The sequence below is a fragment of the Megalobrama amblycephala genome, linkage group LG2 (genome assembly GCF_018812025.1).
Source record: "Megalobrama amblycephala isolate DHTTF-2021 linkage group LG2, ASM1881202v1, whole genome shotgun sequence".
In the NCBI taxonomy this organism is placed as follows: Eukaryota; Metazoa; Chordata; class Actinopteri; order Cypriniformes; family Xenocyprididae; genus Megalobrama; species Megalobrama amblycephala.
This window is the reverse complement of record NC_063045.1, coordinates 57,206,423-57,231,312: the sequence shown is the minus strand read 5'-3', so window position 1 is coordinate 57,231,312 and position 24,890 is coordinate 57,206,423. Positions and strand designations below refer to the sequence as shown.

At 41.8% G+C, this 24,890-nt stretch overlaps 3 protein-coding genes across 5 annotated transcripts in view; all 3 read right to left on the bottom strand.

The window, feature by feature from the left end:
* Positions 1-1,010: 1,010 nt before the first annotated feature.
* ubc (ubiquitin C) lies at positions 1,011-3,632 on the bottom strand. The gene is made up of 2 exons (XM_048181141.1): positions 3,481-3,632; positions 1,011-2,488 (listed from the first exon to the last, which is right to left on the bottom strand). Exon 2 carries the CDS (start codon positions 2,479-2,481, stop codon positions 1,108-1,110), a length of 1,374 nt encoding a protein of 457 aa, XP_048037098.1. The 5' UTR covers positions 2,482-2,488; positions 3,481-3,632; the 3' UTR covers positions 1,011-1,107.
* Positions 3,633-3,884: 252 nt separating this feature from the next.
* Positions 3,885-15,967, bottom strand: tpst2 (tyrosylprotein sulfotransferase 2). Its single transcript, XM_048181142.1, has 6 exons — positions 15,675-15,967; positions 14,827-15,583; positions 7,671-7,988; positions 7,394-7,592; positions 6,237-6,287; positions 3,885-4,496 (listed from the first exon to the last, which is right to left on the bottom strand). The coding sequence occupies exons 2-6, from the start codon at positions 15,321-15,323 to the stop codon at positions 4,458-4,460; spliced, it is 1,104 nt and encodes a 367-aa protein (XP_048037099.1). The 5' UTR covers positions 15,324-15,583; positions 15,675-15,967; the 3' UTR covers positions 3,885-4,457.
* A 3,071-nt stretch (positions 15,968-19,038) lies between these two features.
* Positions 19,039-24,890, bottom strand: part of LOC125262385 (seizure 6-like protein) — a 63,213-nt gene continuing 57,361 nt past the window's right edge. For all 3 annotated transcript variants that reach the window (XM_048181131.1, XM_048181130.1, XM_048181129.1), the window contains 4 exons: positions 24,621-24,656; positions 22,099-22,213; positions 21,186-21,291; positions 19,039-19,773 (listed from right to left, as the gene is read on the bottom strand). In XM_048181131.1, the coding sequence (XP_048037088.1) occupies positions 19,744-19,773; positions 21,186-21,291; positions 22,099-22,213; positions 24,621-24,656 (287 nt within the window). In that variant the 3' untranslated portion in view covers positions 19,039-19,743. The remainder of the gene's footprint in view (positions 19,774-21,185; positions 21,292-22,098; positions 22,214-24,620; positions 24,657-24,890) is intronic.

Here is a 24,890-nt window from a genome sequence, read left to right as displayed (position 1 = left end):
TTACTCACCCACCATGACTCAAGGGCCAGACGAAAGATCAAAATACAGACATGAGACCCCTCCAAAAAATAAGAGCATTAAAGGGTTAGTTCACAAAAAAGGGAAATTCTGTCATCATTTACTCACCCTCATGTTGTTCCAAATCCGCACGAGATTCATTCTTCTGTTGAACACAAAATATTTTGAAGAATGTTGGTAACCAGACTGTAGACTTCCATAGTATGGTTACCAACAACTGTCTAGTTACCAACATTCTACAAAATATCTTTTATGTTTGACAGAAGAAAAAAACTCATACAGAATTGGAACATGAGCGTGAATAAATATTAGAGCTTTCATTTTTGGGTGAACTATCTCTTTAAAAGCAGTCACAATGAGCCTTTTTGCAAACCTCTGGTGACATCTTGTGGCTGGTTTAATAAATGAAACCTGCCACACAGTGGAAGTATGACACAGCAAGAGAATTATCTGTATATTAGATCAGGGGTTTTCAGTCTTTTAGATGCCATGGACCACCAAATAGGATCACCTTCGTTAAAATTTAAAAAGGTATCTTTTAGAATAGAATTTACTCCAAAAAATTAGTTACATTTATTCAACTCACAATAGTAATGTACTTAAGTATATAGTTTTGTATATTTACTCAAATATTCATTTCAATCTTAATTTGACCCATTTAATTGTACCTCAGCTTAAAAACCACTGTATAGGATTAGATATAACATGTGGAATTCCCTTTAAGACATTGGAATGACCACTTAGTTTTTCATTCAATGGTTAACATAGTTTACCCAACAAATGAAATGCACCTTCTATGCAATTAAAAAAAAATACTAGCATAATATTCACTATCAGTTTAAAATGACTTTAAACCATTAAAAGGGAAAAAAAAAAAAAAAAAAAAAAAAAAAAAAATCAGTGAGTAATTGTTATCATTTGCAATTATTAATATATATATATGCATTCAAGTGAATTGTAAATGACTCCAGAGATGAGACAGACAACAAAAATCAGGAATGCCAGAACTTTATTGAATGTTTAAGAGGAACAAAGGAAATGGGAATTGGTCTGATAATTTTCAAGACTCATATATTAAATTTAAGCAGATTAATTGCCCCCACGAAGACGAAGGACCAGGTGGAGGGTGGACTCCTTCTGGATGTTGTAGTCGGACAGTGTGCGTCCATCTTCCAGCTGCTTGCCAGCGAAAATCAGACGCTGCTGGTCAGGAGGAATGCCTTCCTTGTCCTGGATCTTGGCCTTGACGTTCTCAATGGTGTCGCTGGGCTCAACCTCAAGAGTGATGGTCTTGCCAGTCAGAGTCTTGACGAAGATCTGCATACCACCTCTCAGACGAAGGACCAGGTGGAGGGTGGACTCCTTCTGGATGTTGTAGTCAGACAGCGTGCGTCCATCTTCCAACTGCTTGCCAGCAAAGATCAGACGCTGCTGATCAGGAGGAATGCCTTCCTTATCCTGGATCTTGGCCTTGACGTTCTCAATGGTGTCGCTTGGTTCAACCTCAAGAGTGATGGTCTTGCCAGTCAGGGTCTTAACAAAGATCTGCATACCACCCCTGAGGCGGAGCACCAGATGGAGGGTGGACTCCTTCTGGATGTTGTAGTCGGAGAGCGTGCGCCCATCTTCCAGCTGCTTGCCAGCGAAAATCAGACGCTGCTGGTCAGGAGGAATGCCTTCCTTGTCCTGGATCTTGGCCTTGACGTTCTCAATGGTGTCGCTGGGCTCAACCTCAAGAGTGATGGTCTTGCCAGTCAGAGTCTTGACGAAGATCTGCATACCACCTCTCAGACGAAGGACCAGGTGGAGGGTGGACTCCTTCTGGATGTTGTAGTCGGACAGTGTGCGTCCATCTTCCAACTGCTTGCCAGCAAAGATCAGACGCTGCTGGTCAGGAGGAATGCCTTCTTTGTCCTGGATCTTGGCCTTGACGTTCTCAATGGTGTCACTTGGTTCCACCTCAAGAGTGATGGTCTTGCCAGTCAGGGTTTTGACGAAGATCTGCATACCACCCCTGAGGCGGAGCACCAGGTGGAGGGTGGACTCTTTCTGGATGTTGTAGTCGGACAGTGTGCGTCCATCTTCCAGCTGCTTGCCAGCAAAAATCAGACGCTGCTGGTCAGGAGGAATGCCTTCCTTGTCCTGGATCTTGGCCTTGACGTTCTCAATGGTGTCGCTGGGCTCAACCTCAAGGGTGATGGTCTTGCCGGTCAGAGTCTTGACGAAGATCTGCATACCACCTCTCAGACGAAGGACCAGGTGGAGGGTAGATTCCTTCTGGATGTTGTAGTCAGACAGCGTGCGTCCATCTTCCAACTGCTTGCCGGCAAAGATCAGACGCTGCTGGTCAGGAGGAATGCCTTCCTTATCCTGGATCTTGGCCTTGACATTCTCAATGGTGTCGCTGGGCTCAACCTCAAGGGTAATGGTCTTGCCAGTCAGCGTCTTTACAAAGATCTGCATCTTTACGCTAGAAAAAAATAAGAAATAAATTGACTAAATATATAAAATCAAACTTTATAATTAATATATATATATATATATATTCAGATGCAAAAGCCTCCAAGTGCAATCTTATAAAATTAGCATTTTTAATCAAGCTTGTATGTTTATGTTCAGTTATTTAAATGAAAAGGACCTATTAATTGCCATTAAAGTGAAATTACTGGACCTAAACATGAGCTTGATAAAAATGCTCATTTCAGAAGAAAATTTCAGACAGCACTTAAGAGGCTTTTGCATTTTAAGTCTTCATTATCAATTATATATATTTATATATATCGCATTGGTGAAAAACTAAAATGATGAGTACATGTTTATTTAGGATTGTTAGACAAGCCTAGGAATTTTCTCTAGAAGGTTCCTCATAATAAAAGAAACAAAACAAGGTAGGTGAGCTCAGGCCATGACTACTGCTGACACAGCTGTGAGTCAGGGTGTAACAAACAAGCGATTGAAAACAAAATGGCGACATTAACAGAAAATGGCCAGAAAAGAAACGCACTGAAACGGAATAAAAGTAGACAACCAAAGAGAGACATTAATAAGAGTTATTTGATTCAACCGGAGAATTTTTTTAATTAAGTGTCAACGGCTGACAATATTTTTTTTTTTTAAAAATACGCAGATGAATTAAGAGACTCGACGACCTCGCCGCCCAATTTCGCGGCCTAATTCGCCGCCAAATTACTGAACGCGAACACAAACATACAAAAACCCATCGACGTACAGTATAAAGCTTAATCGCATTAAATAACAAAAACGGAAACTAAATTACTAAAAAACAAAACTAATTTGGTCCTCGGAAACCACCAGGCCGGCTAGCATAAAAGCTAATACGTTAGCCCTTTTTAAAAATATACGTTAACATATTCGACAAAGACTTCAAGTTAAATAAAATACTGTTGCTTTTAAGTAATGATATATCTGGCGTCGTTTGTGTATATTTTACATCATACTTACAAACAAATGTTCTTTTCTGGAAGAGCGCGGAGTGAGTGAGTCTCTTTTCTCTCGTCAGGGAAGCGGATCTATCTGAGTGCGCAAAACAAAAGATCCGACTATTTATACAGAACGCGCTGTATCCTTCCGCCGCTACGCCCAACGCACTATTTTAACAACTGCTGTTGTTGAATTTGAAAAATTGGTTTCATAGGAAACAATGACATGTGTGTTATGTTAAACATATACCAATATGCATTTTATACATTAGGTTTGTGGACGTAAAACAGATACATCTGTTTATTTGCTGTGCTTGTGGGGGGGTTGGGGGACCGGCGGAGGGATATGATGTACTGCACACGGTTGGCTGTGATCAAATGTTTTGATAATGACACATACAGGCTTCAAAATAAATAACACATTGCTCGATTTCTATAAAATATATTTTATTGAAATAATTCACTTTAGAAACACTGAGTGTGTTTTGGCACTAGGGAAAGAAGAATGGCTCCATTTAATTTAACTAGGTCAGGAAAATGCAGGCTGGCACATAGCAACAGCATACATTCAGTGCGTCACCAAGCGCAACGTCACGCTTTTCTCTTTTCCCAAAACAAGAATTACAATGTTCAGGAAATTCAGTTTAATTGAATGATGGTTAGCTTCCATCGATTTATACTCTTCTGAGAACACCAGGAAGTAAATATAGATATCTGTCCAGTGTTTAATGTTCTTCTTGAGACTTGTTTCGTTAACATCAGTATATTGAATTTCAACACTGTGGTGCATATAAAGATTTAATCACTTGATTATCTTAATGAATTCTGCAGATGTAAAAGGTGACACAGGAATATAACCACAGCTATTGCACAATAATGCATTCCTCCTCATGTTGCTCTTCATCTTCTGAAATGCCTTCAAGGTGTTTGAAACAAAATGGTATCCAAGTTATCCAAAGCTGAACATAAGAATACATTGCAATCAATGCAGAACTCTGTTCAGTTTCTTCCTCCTTTAGAATTTATCTTTGGAGATACCTGTCAAACAAGAAATGTTTTCAAAATGAGTATGGCTTATGCAAAACAACTAAAGACATACAGCAGCATATAATCATAATATATACTTTTACAATGCCCACAGGAAGTATTGAGGGGAATATAGGCCTAATATAACTGCTTTAGATAACAAAACACCAAAGCAAGTTGCATCTATAAGAGATGGTAGAAATGTTCTACAACTAACCTCTGCTTTTTTTGCAATGACTTTAAATCAGCTGAAACCATCTTAACCTAGTAGCGTAACCACACATCTAGTTCACCTTAACTATGTTCTGCTAACCACAACCAGAAGTGGTTTTTCCATCATGTCAAACCTAACAAACATATGTTGGTTTGGCCTACATATTTAGGCCAAACCTGTTTAGCCTGAAATGTGTGCTTACTCTCTCTCTCTTTCAAATAAATGACACTTGCTTGGATGTTTGTCATCTAACTCAATGACATTCAGACATGTAACCCTCTGGTCCTCTTCATTTAGGGGTCACACTTGGCTCCTTCGTGGTCAAAAGTGACCAAAGCCTTACAATTTTTGTACAATAATACTTTTTGGTTATTATTTAAAATTTTGAGGGTATTTTATGATACTATGCAATATTTATACAATTTTTATTAGCTATTTTTCCACATTGAAAATAATACACTTTTTTTTTATTTTATATATTTAAATGATTTTTGAATTACAGCAGTATTCCATGTCCCAAGGCATTTAAAATCCATTTTTTTGAAGGTAGATTAGTGCCATCTGATGGGAGTAAAAAAAGAAAAACTTGTGTATGCCATGGTGACCACTAGATTAGTTCTATATAAAGTGGCTTATAAATTCTCTAGTGTTTTTTAGACATAATTAAATACTAATTTTAATATGTTGTGGATTTGTATTTATACTTAGACATTCTCAAAGACTACTTTTTGTCAAGGTTTAGATTTTTTTGTTTAAAATGATTTGAAGTGTCAGTTTTTGCATTAATTTTACTACAGTTAAACCTGAACACAGAGGAGGACATTTTCTTACAACATCAAAATTCGATAAAAATGAACAGGTATGTGTTATCACAGCTTAATAAATCTGGGTATGATTTGATTTCAATCTCTTATTTGAGTCTTTGACTCAATTTTACCATATTGTTACACTAGTTCATTTGTGTGTATAATAGTGTACTGTGAGTGTGTGTCTGTTTTGTACTCTTGTCTAACCTCTTCCTTGCTGTTCATTTTTTTACTGCTTTGTGGCTGAAGTATTGTTTTTATTTCACACATTTGCAAAAACTTGCTCTGTTATAGTCACGCTAGTTCATATATATGTGTGTGTGTGTGATGGGGGATGTGTCTATTTTGCACATCTTGTCACCTCCTCATTGCTGTGCACTTTTTTTCTGCACAGTGGCTGAATTGTAGTTTGTACTAACAAAAGATTCTCTGAGATTTCGTATTTTTTTCGTATTTCCCATTAATTTCCAATGTCAGTCATTTTTGACCTCGCAGGAGCCAAGTGTGACTATTTTTTTCCCGACCCTTTAACATATCCGAATCATGTGTGTTCACATAGCTAACGTGACAAAAGTCAACAAGTGTCATCCCATTCCGATGAAGCAAAAAATGTTAAACTTTCAAAATGTTAATTTTTCAGTCATTTTTGACCGAAGAGGACCAGAGGGTTAAGTGTTTCTAAAATAGTTTTTGGGGTCAAAGTATGTTAAACAATCAAAAGCATGCACTCACTTGTGCCCATCTTTTCAGGTTTGTAGGAGTTTTAAAATCTCCTCTCAATACCTAAGAAAAAACATGGAAAAATTGGAAAGGACTTTATTACATTTACAAATAACTACACTCTTAGAAATAAAGGTTCCAATGGTTTTTTGTTTGTTTTTTGCAATGATGCCATAGAAAAAAGATTTTTTCTTAATGTAAAGGACATTTTAAAAAATAACCTTTTGAAAAGTTTTGTGCCATGGATGTTAAAGGGATAGTTCAACCAAAAAAGAAAATTCTGTCAATAATTACTCACCCTCATGTTGTTCCAAACTCGTAAGACCTTCGTTTATCTTCAGAACAGAAATGAAGATATTTCTGATCTAAAAGAGTTTTGTCCCTAGGGATAAAAATGGAGCTCCATTGACAGCTATGCAATTGAAACTTTGATGCTTTAAAAAGTTCATAAGGAGATCGTAAAACTAATCCATATGAATTGAGTGGTTTAGTCCAAATTTTCCCTGACTCGATCACTTTATATGATGAACAGATTGAATTAAGGCTTTTATTCACATATAAACATTGATCAGTGAACATAAACAGAAGCTCAGCCAAACCTGCTTGATGAGAACAACCCCTTTGCCCGAAGCACAAACGTTCTGTGTAACATGAGAATGAACCTCACTGGTTCTTGCACGCATCAAGCAAACCTGCTTGAGCTTCCGTTGGTTTACCACAACTGATGTAGATCAATGTTTATATGTGCATATAAGCCTAAATTCAATCTGTTCACCATATAAAGCGATCGAGTCTCTTCAGAAAATTTGGACTAAACAGCTCAATTCATATGGATTAGTTTAACGATCTCTTTATGAGCTTTTTGAAGCATCAAAGTTTCAGTTGCATAGGCTGTCAATAGAGGAACTGAAATCTTTAAGATTTAATCCAAAAGATCTTCATTTGTGTTCTGAATATGAACGTCATGAACGACGTGTCAACATAAACGACACGAACGGTTTGGAACGACATGAGGGTGAGTAATTAATGACACAATATTCATTTTTGGGTGAACTATCCCTTTAAAGGTGCTTCATGGAACCAGATTCCAATGAAGAACCTTTATATTTTACGAGTGTAGCAACTCTGATCACATATCCTGTTAGGTCATATTATTTGTTCAAACACACCCTTTGAGTATTGTTGATCACTTCCGGATCTGGTTGACCATAGTCTGGGGGATTGGCGTTGGGGTTGTATCCCAGCCTACGGAGCATTGGAGCGATGCTATCCATGTCCTCCTGGACGTCTGCTGGGATGTGTCCGACCCATCTTGTGAGAGCTTCCAGGTTAACTGGCTTGATCACCTGATCCGTGGAGCGTTCGGTTCTTAAAAACATAGCGAAAAGTGAGTATTGACAAGAAACAGTAAAATGCCTAAAACATGAAATGGAATTTTCGCCCTACCTAGACAGTGATACCCCTCCTGGCTGGCCGATGGCCTCCTCATGGTGAAGCACCCCTTCATGCCACGGTGAATTCAGAAAACGCAGCACATGCTGCATGGTTGCTCGAGGCTTCAGCACCAGATCCTCATAGCGGACTGTCATACACCGCCTCTGGCCTACTGCCATACACTGGGAGACCATCACTTCGATTGCATTGCTCCATTTAGTCAGACAGTCCCTGTAGCTGGACAGGTTGAAGCCACCGATAGTCACTCGTCTGGAGATCATCGAGTGCACAGACGCCCGGCCGTCTCTGAGCATTAGCAGGAATTTCGAGCTGGAAGGACAGATGATGACAGGTGGAATGAGTAAAATGTCATTTTTTCTGGCATTTGCACAACAACAAAAAGCAAAGCAATTATTTTAGACATTTTTCTATTTGAATATATTTTAAAATGTAGGGTAGGCCGGGGTAAGATAACCACACACACACACCTTAATTCTTTCTTCTGACCATAATTTAAATCTCATCTCAGCATTTTTGATGAATGGCTACGCTATTTTAAATTTTGTCATTTCATCTGAATATCAACATTTGTGAGATTTAGTCGGTCAAAACTGTTTTTGTGTCTCTGGAAAATAGTGATATGACATTGTATTATGTTGAATATCAAAGTTATTTGTGTCTATTTGTTAATGAGGGATTTGTGGACACATTAATGTGTTTATATTTGTGGAGTAAAAGTTATAGTTTTTATTTGAAGTAAAAAGAAAAAAATTAGACCCTTGGGGTAAGATGACCCACATCACAAGAATTGGCATGTTCACTCAAAAAATTAATTGTTGGATTTAAAAGCAGTGTCAAGTTTGTTATTTGTACAAATAACAATTTAGTCGTATAAAGAAAATTCAAGTACAGCTGACAAAATTCCTATGAGTGTTATAGATCCCTTGTCTCCCTGGACTCCATTTCCCAAGATCCTCCTGTTCTCCACACCTGCACTCACTTCCCTCGTCAGCTCCTCATCATCACACATCACCTGCACCTGGACTCTATTGTTAGCACTCCTATATAATGCACTCACTCCCTGCACTCCTGGTCCGTTCTCTGTTTGTGTTAGTGTTTTGTATGGTGTTCTCTGCCTTCGTTTATATTAAAGTATTGAATGTATTGTGGAAATCCGTATCTGCCTCATCTCTACACCAGCAACCGTAACAGAAGAACGGACCTTAAACGACCGGATTTTCCACAGAAAAAAAATGGAGACTTCCACCAGCTCCCTGGCTCCTGCTCCTCCAACGCCTCTCACTCTTCTGACAACCGGCGATCGCCTCATCGGGCTCCTACAGGTGGGTCGTTCGCTGGAGAGGTATGTGGAGGAGTTCGTTGAGCTTGCTTTCTTGTCTGACTGGCCTGATGCATGGTTGATCTCCCTGTTTTTGGATGGATTGGATGACGACACTATCCGTTTTGATGAACCTGTTTTTTGTTTCTCCTTAAGCGAAACTATCAATTTAATTTTGTGGTTAAATGGCTCCAATTTCTACGTGGATAGGGTTCAGGATAAGTGTTGTCGTCCAGTCCATCCAGAAACACGGTTGGCCGGGCCAGTCAGTCAGCCTCCGTCCTCCTCCGCATACCCCTCCAGCGAAGGTTCCCCCTGTGTCCTGCTGGGCCCACAAATCTCCGCTGGGTCCGGTAAACCTAAGAGGAGGAAGAGGAAGAAGGGCGAGCGCTCTCCAGTCTCCTGCGAGCCAGTCTCTCCAGTCTCCTGCGAGCCAGTCTCTCCAGTCTCCTGCGAGCCAGTCTCTCCAGTCTCCTGCGAGCCAGTCTCTCCAGTCTCCTGCGAGCCAGTCTCTCCAGTCTCCTGCGAGCCAGTCTCTCCAGTCTCCTGCGAGCCAGTCTCTCCAGTCTCCTGCGAGCCAGTCTCTCCAGTCTCCTGCGAGCCAGTCTCTCCAGTCTCCTGCGAGCCAGTCTCTCCAGTCTCCTGCGAGCCAGTCTCTCCAGTCTCCTGCGGGCCAGTATCTCCAGAGCCCGCTCCAGTGTCTCCAGAGCCCGCTCCAGTGTCTCCAGAGCCCGCTCCAGTGTCTCCAGAGCCCGCTCCAGTATCTCCAGAGCCCGCTCCAGTATCTCCAGAGCCTGCTCCAACCCTGTGCGAGCCACCTAGTGAGGTGGCCTGGCTTATAGACTTTTGGACAGAGCCAAGCTCTCCAGTCTCCGCCGAGCCAAGCTCTCCAGTCTCCGCCGAGCCAAGCTCTCCAGTCTCCGCCGAGCCAAGCCGCCCCAGTCTCCGCCGAGCATGCCGCTCCAACCCTCTCCGAGCCTGCCGCTCCAACCCTCTCCGAGCCTGCCGCTCCAACCCTCTCCGAGCCTGCCGCTCCAACCCTCTCCGAGCCTCAGCTCCAGCCGCCGCCGCCGAGCCCTCAGCTCCAGCCGCCGCCGCCGAGCCCTCAGCTCCAGCCGCCGCCGAGCCCTCAGCTCCAGCCGCCGCCGCCGAGCCCTCAGCTCCAGCCGCCGCCGCCGAGCCCTCAGCTCCAGCCGCCGCCGCCGAGCCCTCAGCTCCAGCCGCCGCCGCCGAGCCCTCAGCTCCAGCCGCCGCCGCCGAGCCCTCAGCTCCAGCCGCCGCCGCCGAGCCCTCAGCTCCAGCCGCCGCCGCCGAGCCCTCAGCTCCAGCCGCCGCCGCCGAGCCCTCAGCTCCAGCCGCCGCCGCCGAGCCCTCAGCTCCAGCCGCCGCCGCCGAGCCCTCAGCTCCAGCCGCCGCCGCCGAGCCCTCAGCTCCAGCCGCCGCCGCCGAGCCCTCAGCTCCAGCCGCCGCCGCCGAGCCCTCAGCTCCAGCCGCCGCCGCCGAGCCCTCAGCTCCAGCCGCCGCCGCCGAGCCCTCAGCTCCAGCCGCCGCCGCCGAGCCCTCAGCTCCAGCCGCCGCCGCCGAGCCCTCAGCTCCAGCCGCCGCCGCCGAGCCCTCAGCTCCAGCCGCCGCCGCCGAGCCCTCAGCTCCAGCCGCCGCCGCCGAGCCCTCAGCTCCAGCCGCCGCCGCCGAGCCCTCAGCTCCAGCCGCCGCCGCCGAGCCCTCAGCTCCAGCCGCCGCCGCCGAGCCCTCAGCTCCAGCCGCCGCCGCCGAGCCCTCAGCTCCAGCCGCCGCCGCCGAGCCCTCAGCTCCAGCCGCCGCCGCCGAGCCCTCAGCTCCAGCCGCCGCCGCCGAGCCCTCAGCTCCAGCCGCCGCCGCCGAGCCCTCAGCTCCAGCCGCCGCCGCCGAGCCCTCAGCTCCAGCCGCCGCCGCCGAGCCCTCAGCTCCAGCCGCCGCCGCCGAGCCCTCAGCTCCAGCCGCCGCCGCCGAGCCCTCAGCTCCAGCCGCCGCCGCCGAGCCCTCAGCTCCAGCCGCCGCCGCCGAGCCCTCAGCTCCAGCCGCCGCCGCCGAGCCCTCAGCTCCAGCCGCCGCCGCCGAGCCCTCAGCTCCAGCCGCCGCCGCCGAGCCCTCAGCTCCAGCCGCCGCCGCCGAGCCCTCAGCTCCAGCCGCCGCCGCCGAGCCCTCAGCTCCAGCCGCCGCCGCCGAGCCCTCAGCTCCAGCCGCCGCCGCCGAGCCCTCAGCTCCAGCCGCCGCCGCCCCAGCTCCATGCTCCTCCACCCACATATTGACTTTATTCCTTAGACTCCTCAATATGATCATAAACCTCTCCAAGTATTTTTTGGGGGGGGGCCAAGTACCCGTGGGTGGGGGACATGTGGGCGCCACACATGTGGGTGGGCCTCCGCCATGGCAGCCCGCTGCACCTGACCCTCCATGGCAGCCCGCTGCACCTGACCCTCCATGGCAGCCCGCTGCACCTGACCCTCCATGGCAGCCCGCTGCACCTGACCCTCCATGGCAGCCCGCTGCACCTGACCCTCCATGGCAGCCCGCTGCACCTGACCCTCCATGGCAGCCCGCGGCTCCAGACCCGCCATGGCTGCCCGCGGCTCCAGACCCGCCATGGTTCATGGATCCGCCCTGGAGACCTCCGTTCCTGTCCGCTCCTCTCCCTGCACCTGCATGAGGTCTCCAGGGCGCCCGCCCCCCCTCCCGGTGTCTCCATCTACGGCGCGAGGTCGCGCCTACCGGGAGGGGGGAGTACTGTTATAGATCCCTTGTCTCCCTGGACTCCATTTCCCAAGATCCTCCTGTTCTCCACACCTGCACTCACTTCCCTCGTCAGCTCCTCATCATCACACATCACCTGCACCTGGACTCTATTGTTAGCACTCCTATATAATGCACTCACTCCCTGCACTCCTGGTCCGTTCTCTGTTTGTGTTAGTGTTTTGTATGGTGTTCTCTGCCTTCGTTTATATTAAAGTATTGAATGTATTGTGGAAATCCGTATCTGCCTCATCTCTACACCAGCAACCGTAACAATGAGTAAATACAAATTATTTCAATTTGTCACTGTTACAAAATATTTAAATGTGTAGACTATTTAATAGTGTTATGTTAGATTTATAAAAGTGTATTACATAAGGTGAATACATTTATTGACTTAATTTACCTTATTAAATTAACTCAATAAAATACCTCCTGGAACAAACTCAATTTAATTGAGAGCAGGAATTCCACCCAATAAACATGCATATATGAGTGCGCACAGCCTAAACAGGCGCCACTCTTCTGCATAATGGTAACCACAAAATTCAGAAACATTGCAGAAACTTCTCATAATGTTCAACATAACCGAACATTAAACACTAACATAAACAACATCTTTCCCTTTACTGAAAAACACACAATATAACACTTTAATCCCTAGATTTACTCTCCTAACGCAGTCCTTTGCAAAGCATGCTGGGAACTACGGATCCACTGCCCTGTTAGTTATGTTATTAATTAGTGTGTTTCACTCAGCGATGTTAAGTTGACTGAACAAACACTTAAGTAAAGCTGACAATACTCATTTTAGTAGAAACAACTCAGTTAAATTACGTTCATGTAGTTACATCAGTTTTGTAATGTGAACAAGGATGATTTGAGTGAAAGTTGTGTTACTATTTTTAAATTTAATAATTATTGTAATTAATGGGGCTGTTATTCAGTATTTCCATGAATTAGATGTACATTTCAGACATCTTTGCTTTCATTACAACCTGTGGGTTAGCTGAGTGAAATCATTACATTTTCATTCATAGTACTGCTATTATGGCATTTCTTCAATAAAATAATGTGCAATTAAATATGTAAATATTCATATGCCTATATAAGTCACAGAACAATTTTACCTTTGTAAAATCACTTTTACTTGGATTCTGCTTTGTCTGTCATCGGTTATTAAATTATTCATCTAAATTGTCAGAATTCTACAAACCTGATTCCAAAAACGTTGGGACACTGTACAAATTGTGAATAAAAATAGAATGCAATGATGTGGAAGTTTCAAATTTCAATATTTTATTCAGAATACAACATAGATGACATATCAAATGTTTAAACTGAGAAAATGTATCATTTTAAGGGAAAAATAAGTTATTTTTAAATTTCATGGCATCAACACATCTCAAAAAAGTTGGGACAAGGACATGTTTACCACTGTGTGGCATCCCCTCTTCTTTTTATAACAGTCTGCAAACGTCTGGGGACTGAGGAGACAAGTTGGTCAAGTTTAGGAATAGTAATGTTGTCCCATTCTTGTCTAATACAGGCTTCTAGTTGCTCAACTGTCTTAGGTCTTCTTTGTCGCATCTTCCTCTTTATGATGCGCCAAATGTTTTCTATGGGTGAAAGATCTGGACTGCAGGCTGGCCATTTCAGTACCCGGATCCTTCATCTACGCAGCCATGATGCTGTAATTGATGCAGTATGTGGTCTGGCATTGTCATGTTGGAAAATGCAAGGACATTTAACTTTTCCGGCCTCTTATTGCTACCTGTCCCAACTTTTTTGGAATGTGTAGCTCTCATGAAATCCAAAATGAGCCAATATTTGGCATGACATTTCAAAATGTCTCACTTTCAACATTTGATATGTTATCTATATTCTATTGTGAATAAAATATACGTTTATGAGATTTGTAAATTATTGCATTCTTTTTTTATTCACAATTTGTACAGTGTCCCAACTTTTTTGGAATCGGGTTTGTATTTTAAATACAATAGTTGATTTAGTATTTTACATTAATGACACTTTAAAAATATATTTTAAAAATATTAATAAGAATTACATCAAAAGTCATTTATACATTCTGAAAAAGTTTAGCTAGGGGGGCTTCTTCCCCAAGGTAGGGGGTCAACTTATCCCATTAGTGAGGTAAGATTGTCTCTTTGAATAATTTAAATTTTGTTCAATAACAACTAAATTATCAAATGTTTCTATTTATTTCCTATAAAAACACATTGGCTGATTCATCATCATCCTGCACATAGTAAACTTATATCTAAATATGTTACAATTTAAAAGTAAATGCACATTGTTCTTAAGGGGGCATCTTTCCCCATCTTATCCTAATATGTGACCCTGGACCATGAAACCAGTCCTAAATTGCACAGGTATATTTTTAGCAATAGTCAACACTACATTGAATGGGTCAAAATTATCATTAGGATATTAAGTAAAGATCATGTTCCATGAAGATATTTTGTAAATTTCCTACCGTAAATATATAAAAAAAGTATTTTTGTGAGTGGATATGCATTGCTAAGGACTTCATCTGGACAACTTTAAAGGCGATTTTCTCGATATTTAGATTTTTTTGCGCTCTCAGATTCCAGATTTTCAAATAGTTGTATCTCGGCCAAATATTGTCCTATCCATAAAGCAATATTGTCCTATCCATAAAGCTCATCTATTCAGCTTTTAGCTGATATATAAATCTAAAAAAAATTGACCCTTATGACTGGTTTTGTGGTCCAAGGTCACATATATTCCTGTGATGCAAAGCTGAATTTTCAGCATCATTACCTCAGTCTTCAGTGTCACATGATCCTTCAGATATCAGAAACAGAAATATGCTGATATAGTTCTCAAGAAACATTTATTATTTTAAGTCTTGAAAGTCATTGTGCTGCCTACCATAATATTTTTTGTGGATTCTTTGATGAACAGAAAGTTCAAAAGAATAGCATTTATTTAAAATTAAAAAGTTATAAAGTGAAAGTTTTTATTGTCGCTTTCAATTGAATGCATCACTGCTAAATAAAAGTAGAGATATCTTACTTGGGAAAAATGTGTGACAGATAAAGTGAGCTCTTCAGTGTAAAGGGGTCTTTATTGCACAACACTCGTGCAGGTTCTCCGTGACGTGCGATGACCTCCAGTATGAACGAGGTGGTTGCAGCGTCCAGCATCTCTTGACTGATCCCATCTTCCTCCAGAGCCCAGCGTTCTTCAGACTGCCTTCCCCAGCTCTGCCGCAGGGACAGAATCCTGGGGATCACCCGCGTCTCTTCCCCGCAGCGAATGTCAGGGTGGGCGTCTAGCATGACACGCATCAAGGTGGTCCCTGATCGTGGAACCCCACCCACGAACACCATTGGGGTTTTGTGATTATACCGATATTGTGTCTGGTTCCAGTTTCGAACCAGTATAGACACCACGTGAGCTTTGGGAACCTCTCCATAGCATGCCAGCACTCGAAATAGAGTCCTAGTAAGAGTACACGTTCCGAACACGGTTAGCAGGAGTACAACTGTCCGTTTGACTGAGAACCGCATCACTCTGAGGCATTGCCAGAGGAAAATGTTAAGTTTAAACACCGAATTGACTTCACTTCCTCTGTTGGCTACTTCTGCAAATATGTAGTTGTTAACTGCAAGATTACAGGAACTAGAGTGCCCTTTTGATTAATCAGATCCTATCTATGAATCAAACAAACACATTCTTTAAAAATAAGATTTTTTGCGTATTAAAAAGAAGGTGGTTTATGCCACATGCATGGCATGCACAGGAAATATGGGCTGCAGGTACAGTAGAGCTGAAAAAAAGATAATGCACCGATAAAGTGACATGAAATGAGAGGAATCCAACACAGTACGCACAACACATTAAGGAGATGATTAACTCACCTTCACAAGACAAACAATGAACATTGCGTGAACCCAATGCTCTGCAGTGTAGTCAAATAGCCAGAAGGCACGAAGAGGAAGTGAACGCAGTTTAAAAACAGACTTATCAGTTGAGATCTTTCCTGAGAGCCACAAGATTACTACGAAAAACCTGCAACATTTTTCTCTTTTCCTGTGTCTCTGAGCATCAAACGTGCTAAATCTTTGCTGAATGATTGTTTGCTTAAAGATGTAGGCTATAACACGTTCAAATGTGAAAGTAATGCAACCACTTAACACTTTCAAAAGATTATAAAAACATTTAAAGGAAATGGGTGTACTGAGAAACCAGAAAAGGTGTGAAACTTTGACTGGCTGGATGTTTCCTGTGCTGACATAGTCATAAAATGTTATTGCTTGCAGATTGCTTTTTAATAGTTTGTTTATAACTTAAATATCTCAGAAGATTCCTCAGCAAAGACACAAATACTGACAGTTAAAAAGAGCTATAAATATAATATATATATGTATTGAATATAAATATGAATGTAGTTTTGAGCTATAAATTTGAATGTAGAAGTATTCGAAAAGATTTCCCCTACTCAAGTTTCACAACGGGTTCAAGTTGGTCACAAATTCGCCATGTAAGCCAACATGCAGAAAGCTGCTTAGTATGATTTTTCTGACTGCTGTGATTCATAGATCATAACACTATTGACAATGCAGTGCAAAAGCTGGGTTCCAGAAGTAAAAACTCATTCATTTTCTGCATTAGAAAATTGATTTTGAATTATAACTTATATAAACCTTTAAAGACAGAACTACTGTGAGCTATGAGGTTGTTAATCGTATTAATTTCACTTCTTCGATTTCTTTAAATAATTATGTTTAAAGCTGCAGTCTGTAAATATTTTCGGTTAAAAATGATCCAAAATCAATTTTTGAGCAAGTACATAACCAGGCAGTGTTCAAAACTATCTCCTTACCTTAGCCTGATTTATTTTTATAATAAAATTGGTACTGATGGGTTTCCGCGGGAAATTCGAGCATGCTGCTGTTTGTCTTTGCATCATTACGTCACGACTGTTACATTAAGGAATCTCAGCTAGTAGACTATATCATGCGAGGCGGATCATTTATAGCCTTTTCTTACAGCTGCTGCAATAATTAAACTTATCATTTTGGTGGTGAATTGTAATCCAGAAAGGTCCAAATGACAGTCATCTGGAGATTCACCCATGGTCAAAAGCAAATAACTTCAGACTGCGGAGTGGCTACAGAAATTGAAATCTACAGGTAACACTAATACACACTAAATACACATGCAATGCTGATGTTGTTAGCATTAATAATTTGAGAACAAAGTATAACAATAATAATTTGCATGGTTTGACATGATCCGAGCTAAGTGATCATTAAATTTAATCACCATTGGCAGCGCAATTTATTGTAATGCTTTTTTTTTCTCAGTTGGTCTGAATAAAAGTGGCAGACATGTTACTTAAAGGGATAGTTCACCCAAAAATGAAAATTTGATGTTTATCTGCTTACCCCCAGTGCATCCAAGATGTAGGTGACTTTGTTTCTTCAGTAGAACACAAATGAAGATTTTTAACTCCAACCGTTGCCGTCTGTCAGTCAAATAATGGGAGTGAATGGGAACAAGAACAATAAGAGTCGAAAAAACATGCACAGACAAATCCGGCTCGTGACAACACATTGATGTCCTAAGACACGAAACGATCGGTTTGTGCGAGAAACCGAACAGTATTTATATCATTTTTACCTCTAAAACACCACTATGTCCTATGTTAGTGGGGTCTGATCACGCTCTGACGCTCAACGGCAGTGATGTCTCGCGCTTATACTTCAATCAGACCTCACTAAACGAACCCTGAACGCAGTTAGATATAGTGGTGTTTTAGAGGTAAAAATGATATAAATACTGTTTGGTTTCTCACACAAACCGATCGTTTCGTGTCTTAGGACATCAATGTGTCGTCACAAGCCGCAGGGATTAATTTGGATTTGTCTGTGCATGTTTTTTTGACTCTTATTGTTCAAGTTCCCATTCACTCCCATTATTTGACTGACAGACGGCAACGGTTGCAGTTAAAAAATTATCTTTTGTGTACTACTGAAGAAAAAAAGTCACCTACATCTTGGATGCACTGGGGGTAAGCAGATAAACATCAAATTTTCATTTTTGGGTGAACTATCCCTTTAAGGGGCTTTCACACCAAATGGTTCTAGGAACTAGCCACTAGGATATTTCCCCAAATACTAATTTCTCCCCCGGGCCATGTCCCTGGTTGCATTCGCACTGGAAATAAGCAAAGCGACCGACAGCAGTGTCTTTAAGCGCGGCATTTACAAACACTAAAATCCAGTGAATGGAGAATGCCGCCAGACTGCCTTCCATATTCAGTGTTTGAAGAAAGTGTAAAATTCTTGCAGTTCACAAAGCTTATGCTACGTCTTCCCTATTCAACTTAGGGGAAAAGCGTAACTGACGTGACGTCAGTTTACACTTTCTTCGCATCTTGAATACGGAACACGTTCTGGCGGAAGCTAGATATTTCACTTCATAACTTGTTGAATATGGATATTTTTATTACACAAATGCATCGCTTTGTTTTAGAAGGCCTTTATTAACCCCTCTGAGCCATGTGGTGTACGTTTATGATGGATGGATGTGGATGGAGACACTTTCTTCAGCTCATACTTGTTGGTCCCACTCACTGCCATTATAAAGCTTGAATGCGTCAGGATATTTATTAATATTTCTCCAATTATGTTCATCAGAAAGAAGAAATTCATGTACACCTAGGATGGCTTTAGGGTGAGTAAAGCTTGGGCTAATTTTCATCTGATAGTGAACTAATCCTTTAAAACCATTTAGTACATAGTCTTATATCTTTGTCTTTTTGTCAGATTTTCAAGAACTTTTTTGTTTCCAAGTTTGTAATCTTGTGATTCACCTCGTAGCTGATTGTCTTGGTTCATGGCTTATAACTCTTTAACAAAGACTATTTTTAAATCCCTGTGTGAAAAAAATGAATTGAAAAAATACTTCCAGAACCAGCGACGCTGAAAAAGGCTGCGGGCGCTAATGCACTCTACAGACAATGGACCTTTTTTCCCTAAAAAATGTAACTTCTGTGACCGTAATGAGTGGGTTTGAGACTTGGCTTTTCTTAAGAGAAACATCTGAAATGCATGAGACTCTAGCAAAAGTCTCCATATTAAAGAGATTTAATTTGTACATTTTCTTTCCAATAGGCGGATTTTGTCACAAATTTGTAATCAGTGGAGCATAAATGCCCTATTTCTGTCAGATCTCTTTTAAAATAGAAGCCTTTAATAAAATCAGGACACATCAGGGTTAGAAAAGATTTAAATGAATTTATTTTTCACATTTCTTTAGAGAAATCAGTTACATTTTTTTTTCTTGATCTCCAAAATGAAGTATTTATTAAACAGCAGAGAACATTTCACATATACTTCAAAATAAATACATCATCTGGTCTCTGCTGCAGTAGGACATCACTTGCAGGGGGAAAAATACTACTTTAAAACCTGCACTACAAATTGCTCTAAGTACAAAGACTTAAAAATGACAGCAGGCAGGACGGGCCACAGACAGACAGACACAGGACGGCGCCACCACGACGCCTTTAAATCGGAGCAAAGGGCTTCACGTACGTCAGGGTTTGACTGTCCCATAAGTCACGGTATTGAGGCAAAAGAACACTGTGCAAACCCATCACTTGTTTTTTTCCACACACTTGTCACATCACACACACTCACGCACAAACACACGCACGTTTGTGAATGGCAGAATGAGAACCTCCGGCTGTGAGTGCATCCGTGTTGAGTCACATGTTGTACAACCACAGGCCGAACGATCTCTGCAGTGATACTTCCTGTTTCACAGACCCTTTCCCTTCACGCCCCTTTCTCTCTCTCTTGGCTAATAAGCGCCCTTTCCTCTGGAGGTTGGGGAGGTGGGGAGAGTGGAATTATCAGGATCTATTTACATCACTTCCTCTTAGAGCTGGAGCAATACGGGACGTGTCTGTGGGCCTCTTCATATGGACACCTCATATTCTCTCGTGTCCTGCAGAAAATAAACACAAGAGATGCTGTGAGAATTACATTTATGTTAGCATTATGGAGCATCTTGCAGTGCTTGAGCATGCAAAAAACTCATTGCATCCACAGGTGGTGTTGTTCTACTAGGTGATTTCCTGGACCTTGCTATGTGGTTCAGGATGATTGGTTAGGCTGTTTTTTGGTTTCCAGAGCTTTTCTATGTACAGTATCTGCTATGGTGTTCTGCTATGTGGTTTTAGATGGTTGCTAGGAAGTTGCTAGGGTTTTTTTGTTTGGGGTGATTGCCAGGGTTTTTCTAGGCAGATGCTAGAGTACTCTGGGAGGTTGCCAGGACAGTGCTATGAAGTTCAAAAGGGGGTTCTGGGTGTTTGTTAAGGAGCAGCTAGATAGTTGCTAGAGTGTTCTGGAAGGTTTCTAAGGTGGTGATATGTGGTTCCTAAGGGGTTCTGAGTGGTTGCTTGAACATTTGGGAGGATGGCTAGGGCTGTTCTATGCAGTTTCTAGGGTCCCCTGGGAGGTTTCCAAGGTGGTGCTATGTTGCTATGGACTTGCTAGGTGGTTGTTTAGATGTTTTGGATGATTTCCAGGACTAGGGTTCTCTGGGAGGTTGCGAGGGTAGTGCCATGTAGTTCACAAGGGGTGCAGGATGGTTGCTAGGAAGTTTCTATGTGGTTTCTATGGTGTTCTGGGAGGTTTCCAAGGTGGTGCTATGTTGCTATGGACTTGCTAGGTGGTTGTTCAGATGTTTTGGATGATTGCCAGGATTAGGGTTCTCTGAGAGGTTGCCAGGGTAGTGCCATGTAGTTCACAAGGGGTGCAGGATGGTTGCTAGGAAGTTTCTATGTGGTTTCTATGGTGTTGTGGAAGGTTGCCAAGGTGGTGATATGTTGCTATGGAGTTAGTGCCATGTAGTTCAAAAGGGGTGCATGACCGTTACTAGGTAGGGCTGCACGATTAATCGCATGCTATTCTCACGCGCATTTCGTCAGTAAAGCCGGTTCCCTGATTACCGCTAAATCGCCATCACCTGTTTTTAAACGGAGCGCCTTTTAATAGACGGAGCCGTAGTTCACGGACAAGCCACGCAATATCGCGTTCATTATCGCAGGCGATTCATCTGCGATATGAACGCGATATTGCGTGGCTTTTCAGTGACCTACGGCTCTGTCTATTAAATGCCGCTTCATTTGAAAGCAGGTGATGGCGATTTAGCGGTAATCAGGGAACCGGCTTTACTGACGAAATGCGCGTGAGAATAGCATGCGATTAATCGTGCAGCCCTATTACTAGGAATTGCTAGGTGGTATCTAGGGTGTTCTGGAGGGTTCCAAGGTGGTGATATGTGGTTCATAAGAGGTTTTGAATGGTTGCTAGGCTTTGTTATGCGGTTTCTAAGGTATTCTAGGAGACTCTCACCCCTCCAGTCTCGTAGAGGGGGTTGTCGAACTCGGTTTCCACCGTGATTTGGCTGTAGGGATGCGGATACATCAGAGGAAGCCTCAGGTTTGAATGATAACGGCACCTGAGGAACACAGAAGAGTGTTTGACAGGGGTTCAAACCCAGCATATGTTCTCTCGTTTCAGCAATGGACAATCATAGTGTTCTCCCACCCACGCATATCATTTCACTTCAAGCCATTAAATGCTTTATGAAGAAACCAATCTCATTTCCACAACATTATTAGTACAAGCAGCTTTGAGTAGTCTATTAAATGAGCAACAAAACATGTGTAACTGCTCATGAACAATGGCAGCTGTTTACTGTTGTACAATAGAGTGCAACATTCGGGAAGTAAAAACTCCATTCATTTTCCTCATAAGGAAACTGATTTTGAACTATAACTTAAAAGCTTTAAAGACAGCCCTACTGTGAGCTGCGAGGTTGTAAATCCATGGTATTTGCTTTTGCTGAAACAGTCAGCCCGCATTATTCCAGCTTATTTTTTAAAATAATCGTGTTTAACTGTGGAATTCCTGGTGGAAAAATTACATTACCCATGATGCTGTACAGAAAGTTACACAAATCATAGAGTCGAAAAAAGCAAAACACGCCAAAAGATCTTGTTAGCTCGCCCACTCCCATTTGTCTTTTTGTCCAATTTTCAAAAACTTTTTTGCTTCAAATCAAAGTTTGTAGTACTGTGATTCACCTCGTAGCTGATTGCCTTGGTTCATGGCTTATATAACTCTTTAACAAAGACTGTTTTAAAATCCCAATGGGAGAAAAATGAATGAAAAAATACTTCTGGAACCAGCACCGCTGAAAAAGGGGGCAGGTGCTAATGCACTCTATAAGTAATACTAACACTTTCCACAGTATATTGCTCACCTTGTGACATAGATGTAGGCTCCTCCCAGTAAAACAGACACTAGCAGCACCAGGATAAATATTGCTAGAGCCATACTTCCCCCATCAAAAGAAGAGTCTGCCGCAGCTTCAGCCACTAGACAGGATACAAAGATAAAATACGTTAATAATTCATTTTCGCCTGCTTTTCCCACTACAACAACCATGAAACTTTATAAAATCTCTCTGATAATAAGTGTAACAAGAGGATAAATGAGTTAAAACTTAGATTAGAGCTGCATGATTCTGGATAAATTGAGAATCACATTTTTTTTTTCTCTGAACAGACAACTAAAAATAACATGTAATTTACTAGAGGTTCTGACAAAATGTTCATTGCTGTAGTAGTCTATTTATAAAATGTATACATTTTTTATTTGAATTAATTATTTAAACAAAAATCGGTTTGAATGAATGATTCAATGACTCAGAAATATTTCAATTGTTTCATTACTGGATCAATCGTTTTTGAACAAATCTCTTGAATGAATTATTCAATGACATACATTTTTTAAGTCACTTGTCGCCACCTACTGGCATAATGATGTAATTGATACAATCCTTATTTGAAGCACCAAGTTACTTTCAAAAGGATTTGCTCTATTTTGATAACTTCTGTAGACATCAGTGTTTATATCCAAGCTATAAACTTTTATCCAAGTTCTTCTGTGATAATACAAATATTTGTAACACAGAAATAACGAAACTGTGTGGTTGAAAAGATTGTTTGTGATGCTGTTTCATATCTATACATGAAATTTGCTCTTTCTGGGTCAGCGGCACACCAACGCAGATCTGAACAGGGACGTGCACAGGGGGGTTGCTCAGGTTGCCTGGGCAACTGCCCATATGCCCTTCTCGACTCACGTTGCCCTTCCGAGGTGGAAAAAAATAAATAAAAAAATCGTACAATGGATGCAGAATTTCACGCAGGCCTAGATTTAAAAAAAAAAAAAAAAAAAAAAAAAAAAAAAAAAAAAAATCGCAAAGCCTCATTCACTTACATATTCGAGCACCCGTCCGAAAGTGAAAGTCAGCAGGGGAAGGGCAAACTCTGTTTATGTGGCTGCAGCGTTGCACGCGACCGGCACCTGAGCTGAGCCTGCATGAGCGGCACTAGAAGGAGATTGTCGCGGTTGTCGGGTGAGACGACTTAACGTTGTCGGAAAGGTGAGTACGGTTATAATCGTTAACGAAAACGAACGAAAAAACGAAAACTAGGTGGGAAAAAACATCGTTGTTAACTGAAATAAAAATAAAAACGAGGCATTACAAAAAAACGATAACTAACCAAAACTGTAATGTGTGTTTGGCAAAACTAACTAAAATAAAATAAAATTATAGATTAAATGTCCTTAGTTTTCGTCTTTCCCTGCGTTCCATTCGGAAGGGCTCATCCCTATGCCCTAATCCCTTCAAAGGGTTTACCCTCTGGAGTGAGAGCTTCGAAGGGATGAAGGGTGTAGGGGTCAAAAATACTCCTTTTTTGGAACGCACTTCTGCGTCATCTTAACGAGACAATCAAGGAGGAGTAGATTGTGCAAGCTGCGCCCTTTGTTTAACGTTAGTTTATATATTTAGTTATTTTTGGTTTATCGCACCATAATATGTATTGTGTCTATGTATTTTAAACATTTGTATGGACTGTTAAAGGGAGCTGTAAAGTATATTTGTTGAAGTACAATGTCGTTTTGACCATAAATGTACTAAATCTAACTCGTATAAATATTACAGTAGTATAGAAAAATACTATACATACATTTATAGTTAAAAGCGAACTCTGAGCCTCCTGTACCCATTCTGTGACGACAAACAACTTCCCTGTTTAAAGGATCATGGGGGCCCGAAGTGTCCATCAGTTGTACCCTTCGAAATCCTTCATTCCGAAGGGCCCTTTGAAGTGGCCGTTTTGAGCACTTCGGTTTGGAACGACCCTTCAATATGGCGGCAATGATTGTTTTCACTCCGAAGTGCCCTTCGGAGGGCGATATATCCCGTTTGGAACGCACCGCAAGTCAAGGTCTTTCATAGAGCAAACGTTCAGCTGCATTTAATTTCCCTGCGTCTCTCACTCACGCGTCTCTCTCACATACTCGCGCACGCACAGCCCCTCCCCTCCGTGCACACCGCGCCTCCATGAGAACGAGTGTTGGAAGCAAGTTCGTGAAAGGTTGGTATCTCGTGAAAACCTTTACACAATCACACATTAAAAAGTGGTATAAAAATATTTTTAATTCTGAATATAATTTTGTCAGTGTGTTAATGTCGACCCGAGAAGCAAATAGACGCAAGTTTGAGGTAAAACGCACTTGGGTTGTCGATGTCAAAACACTATTTAAGCTGTGATTCAAGTAAGGAATAATTGACGACGGGCCGTTGAATTATTAGAAAAATAATGGATGTTTGAATCGATTTTTAACGATTAATTGTGCAGCTCTAACTTAGATACAATCTATAAAATTAAAACCATTGCTTACATTAGTACATTAAACAATAAAACTTACCCTCTAATGCATGATTGCCAGAACATTCATGATTGGCTGTAAATATGAGGGAAAAAATCATATACATTTCAGCTTTGTATATATTATATAATATAATAAAACAATAACAATGGTCATGAAAATGCATTTTGTTTTTATGTAGAATTCATATCACAGATATTTAAATATTTTCTTAGAGTATTCATTAAATATCTTTTATACAGCTTCATTAGGGTAGTTATAAACAAAAAACAAAATGCAATTGTTGGGATCAACATTATTTTTTGAAAT

Excerpts from the sequence above, each read along its gene's own strand:
- ubc (XM_048181141.1), bottom strand. The coding sequence starts at position 2,481 with ATGCAGATCTTTGTAAAGACGCTGACTGGCAAGACCATTACCCTTGAG.
- tpst2 (XM_048181142.1), bottom strand. The coding sequence starts at position 15,323 with ATGCGGTTCTCAGTCAAACGGACAGTTGTACTCCTGCTAACCGTGTTC. Across the intron at positions 7,593-7,670 it reads GGAGGGGTATCACTGTCTAG|AACCGAACGCTCCACGGATC; the intron begins GTAGGGCGAAAA and ends TATGTTTTTAAG. Across the intron at positions 6,288-7,393 it reads TGATCAACAATACTCAAAGG|GTATTGAGAGGAGATTTTAA; the intron begins GTGTGTTTGAAC and ends GTTTTTTCTTAG.